General features: G+C 47.4%; 1 protein-coding gene across 1 annotated transcript in view; it reads right to left on the bottom strand.

Annotated features, from left to right (window-relative positions):
• LOC107120490 (AP-2 complex subunit alpha-2-like) overlaps positions 1-4499 on the bottom strand; it is a 9458-nt gene that overhangs the window by 2240 nt on the left and 2719 nt on the right. The window contains exons 2-4 of the mRNA XM_015423201.1: positions 4200-4289; positions 3508-3631; positions 827-943 (exon numbers count right to left, since the gene is read on the bottom strand). Coding sequence (XP_015278687.1) covers positions 827-943; positions 3508-3631; positions 4200-4289 — 331 coding nt within the window. The remainder of the gene's footprint in view (positions 1-826; positions 944-3507; positions 3632-4199; positions 4290-4499) is intronic.

Raw genomic sequence — 4499 nt, 5'->3', positions numbered from 1 at the left:
ACAATTAGGGGTGTGTGGCCTAACATGCAAAATTTTAGCCCTGGGTTTTGACAACAAACAAGATAAAGAGAAGAAGAAGCAAAAGGTAGGTGTGGCTGGATGACCACGCTTCTGGTAACACGGGGGTGTGGCCTAATATGCGAATGAGCTGTGCTGTCAGGGTGTGGCCTAATATGCTAATGAGTTCCCGCTGTTGGGTATGGCCTATTATGCTAATGAGTTCCTGCTGGGCTTCTTCTACAAAAAAAGCCCCGCATATTAGAATTCTCAAAGTGCTACAGGCATACTTAATCAACTACACATACAACTGTTCGCCCCTTTCTCTTAGAAACATGGAAAGAACTGTTGAGGAACCAGGGAAGTTTATCAACAGCACTGCTGTTCCACCCATTACCGTGCATAGCTGCCTTCTGAGAGCCAGCGTGGTGTAGTGGTTAAGAGTGGCGGACTCTAATCTGGAGAATTGGGTTTGATTCCCCACTTCTCCTCCACATGAAGCCAAGCTGGGTGACTTTGGGTCACAGTTCTCTCAGAACTCTCTCAGCCCCACCTACCTCACAGGGTGTCCAGTTGGGGGGAGAGGAAGGGAAGGAGATTGTAAGCTGCTCTGAGACTCCTTCGGGTAGTGACGGGTGGGGTACAAAAACCAACCCTTCTTCTTCTAAACACAGTTTTGTCTACACTCATTCTAAAAAAAAAATAATAAAAGTGGCAAATGCACTTTTGCAACATCTTGCCTGCTGAAGTCTCATGCAATGGGGCGTATTCTCTGGAGAAAAAAATGCAGTCTCTAAAGAGAAGCCATGCAAGATTCAAACCATCTTACCTGCTCAGCTGTTTCCACCGCTGGAAAAAGTCTTGAGCGGCCATTTCTGTAGGCTGGAAGAATTTGTTCAATGTGATGGGCAGCTTCACAGAGACATTTTGCAGTGTTCCACCATACCTGGGTGGGGGAGAAATGGAAGCCTATAGCAACTTTAAACGCTATGTTTCTTGGAACCGCCCAGCAAGAATTATTTGCGGAAAGCTTCTGTTTTTGATGTCTGGAGTACTGGATAGTTGGGAAATTTCTGGAAACAGTAGTCAGATGATCTACCTAACCCTGGATCTCAGCTCTGTTGGGCCTCAGCTCTATAGGGACAGCGTATCTCACAGACATCCCCTTGTGTATTGGAGTTAAGATTATAATTGGGATTCCCTTTCCCTTATTATAATTGTTTTTCCAGCCAAATTTAAATGATTAGAGGTTATCAATTAATTATGGGTTTAGAATATATTAGTTTAGAATAAATAGATTGGAATAACTGTACTGATCAATTTATTGGGTACTCATTAGTTAGTAGGGTGGTGGGTTAGAGACAGGGTGGGTAGGAATATTATTAAATTATTCAATTTCCCCTATTAATTGAGTTGTTTTAGTTAGAGAACAGAGGTCCATCAGTGGCTATTAGCCACAAGGTATAGATAGGGACTCTGGAGCAGGTGATGCTCTGTCTTCTTGGTGCTTGGAGGGGAGGGTCAACAGTGGGAGGGCTTCTAATGTCCTGGCCCCACTGGTGGACCTCCTGATGGCACCTGGTATTTCTGGCCACTGTGTGACACAGGGTGTTGGACTGGATGGGCCTTTGGCCAGATCCAGCATTGGCGTCTCTTAGGTTCTTAGGAATTCTTGGTCTGGGGCAAGGGATGCTCTGTCTTCTTGGTGCTGGGAGGGAACGATCAGTGGGAGGGCTTCTAGTGTCCTGGCCCCACTGGAGGACCTCCTGATGGCCCCTGGTATTTCTGGCCACTGTGTGACACAGAGTGTTGGACTGGAGGAGCCACTGGCTTGATCCAACATTGGCTTCTCTTATGTTCTTAGGAACTCTCGGTCTGGGGCCAGTTTTTTTCTTGGTGGGAGGGAACGACGACAGTGGGAGGGCTCCTAGTGTCCTGGCCCCACTGGTGGACCTCCTGATGGCACCTGGTATTTCTGGCCACTGTGTGACACAGAGTGTTGGACTGGATGGGCCTTTGGCCTGATCCAACATTGGCATCTCTTATGTTCTTATGTTCTTAATTGATTAGCTAAATTAATTGGTTAGTCATAAATTGATCGACTGGTTCGAAGGGGGTACAATTACAGACGCTGTTCCTTTCCCCGCCGTTCCTGACACGTGGCTGTGGTGTCTCAAGTACTAGCTCTCAATAAACTGAAACTTCTCTAGGAACGTTGTTGAGCGTTTTGACCGGGAACCCTGACAGGCAGGGGAGAGTGGTAGAGCTGGCTCTTACCTGGCACCAGGTGCAGGCAAAAGAATGGGCTTGGACCTGACACTGGAACAGCCCGGAGAGGACAACAGCATCCACGGCGAGGGCAGAACATAAGGCAGAACCAGAGAGGCCTGCACAAGTGTAAGGCAGGGCAGCAGCCAGGACGGGCCAGAGGCAGGGGTCATTTCCTGCAGGAGCGCACATGAGCGGAGCTCCGGCAGTAAAGAGCCCAGGGGGCGGGCACATGCAACAAGCCCCACCCCCGACTCCCAGCAGCCCTCAGTCAGAGCAAGAAGCAACCAGGTAAGTTGCAGAGCCCCCCCCCAGCCCAAAACAATTCAGTGACACCGTTAAGACCAATTTTTATTCAGGTACAAGCTCTCCCTCCTCTGCGAGGACAGATCTGCACATTCCCCCCCCCCCCAATAGCTAGGAATCCAAAACAGTCCAGTGGAACCTGAGCGGTGGGTGTTGCCTTCTGACATACTTCTGGTGACATCAGGGGGTGTGGCGTATGCAAATGAGTTATGCAAATGAGCTCCTGGACGTCTTTTTCTATGAAATGACCCCTGGCCAGAGGCATGGGCTTGGGAGGGCCAGGGGAAAGCAGGAGTAGAGACTGAGGGCTGTCAGTCTACCTCAACCGAGCACCTGGAGCAGCCAATAGGGCAGCTGAGGAAGGAGAGAAGCCATCCAGCAACCCAGGAAGAGGGACAGGAGTGAATCACTGCCCTCCCTCAGCAAGAGGCTGGATAGGCTCAGGGAATGGGTAGGGCTACTTGGGCGTTGAAAGACAGGTTCCTGGGGAAAGCCAAAGGAAAAAAGGGTGCAAATTCTGGTGCCAAAAAAGCTGTGATCCTGGTGAAAGGAGAATGAAGGCACGACCCTCTTTCCTTCCCCATTCTGAGGCCTGAGGAGACCCACTGGACACCCAGCCAGACTGCTGAGGGCAAGCCATCAGAGCTGGAATGGGATATGCCTCCCACCTCATGGTCATTTATAGACCAATTATGTAAGCTGCCCTGAGCTCTGTGTGACACAGAGTGTTGGACTGGATGGGCCTTTGGCCTGATCCAACACTGGCGTCTCTTATGTTCTTATGAGCCCGCTTGCGGGGAGGGAGGGCTATAAGTAAAATAAAATAAATAAATACATAAATAAAAATCTCTGATTTCCTTTATCTTAAAAAGAAAGAAACCCAGCCATTTGATTCTTCATCGGCTTCTATTCCTTAATTTAAAAGCAAGACTGTACCTGAACTGAATGTTTAGGACCGGGGCTTCCATGAAGTCCGATATGCATTCAATATTTACAACTTGCTGGACTTGGGCGCCCCCTTCCACTGTGGGGTCGACTGGCTTCGTCTGCAGATTCAGGCGTTGACAAGGTAAGGAAAAAAGACGCTTTGCCAAGCGGACATCAGAAAACGTCGCCAATTATTTCATAAAAGAAGGCAATTAAATGAAATACACCGATCAGGGGAAATTATAGGATTGTGAAAGCTGACGCTGGCCAAATTATTACAGGGCTGCATGTGACTGACACTCCAAACCTACACGCCACTTGAGCATTTGGGGCAATACTTTACAAATACTCAGAGTAACTATGGGCTTCAAACGTGTTGTGAAATACCACTAACACCATCTGATGGTTTAGAACAATTCTGGCCTAGCTGTTTCAAAAAAGAAAAACGTGCTATTTATATCATGGAATATCATCTGAGCTCTGAATTCCGACTATACTGAGGGCAGAACAGGAAAAGGGGACTGTCTGCCTTCCAACAAGCTGTACTTTGTAATCCTTTTAGATACGATGTTCAGTGTAAATGTAAGCACCATCTCTGGATTTCACTAGCTGCCATGGGGCACATAGGCATGCATTCTTACTCCTATATGCAAAATTAATAATCTTTCTCATAATCAGAGTGTTGGGTAACAAAAGGATATTTGACTGAAGACCATCTGAACAGATTAGTGTCGAGGTAAAGTTTAAAAACTGCGTTGAGGTCTTGTTGCCATAAAATATGAACATCCGACCTGAAAAGAAAAACACATTACTTCCTTTGTATGGTTTAAGTAATACACGACATCTGAGTTATCCCCACGGTGCCCATTCACAGAATTAACTGTAAGATGGCATCTGTACTTTACTGTGTTCAGACTCCTTTTAGGAAGATCCGCAGGTAGGTATGGAGCTGAGTAATGGGGGTGGGGGGGGACAGACACAAAACTATAATGCAATTTCTG

Source organism: Gekko japonicus, unplaced genomic scaffold (assembly GCF_001447785.1).
Source record: "Gekko japonicus isolate JY-2015 unplaced genomic scaffold, Gekko_japonicus_V1.1 scaffold839, whole genome shotgun sequence".
NCBI lineage: Eukaryota > Metazoa > Chordata > Lepidosauria > Squamata > Gekkonidae > Gekko > Gekko japonicus.
This window is presented reverse-complemented; position numbering and strand designations above follow the sequence as displayed.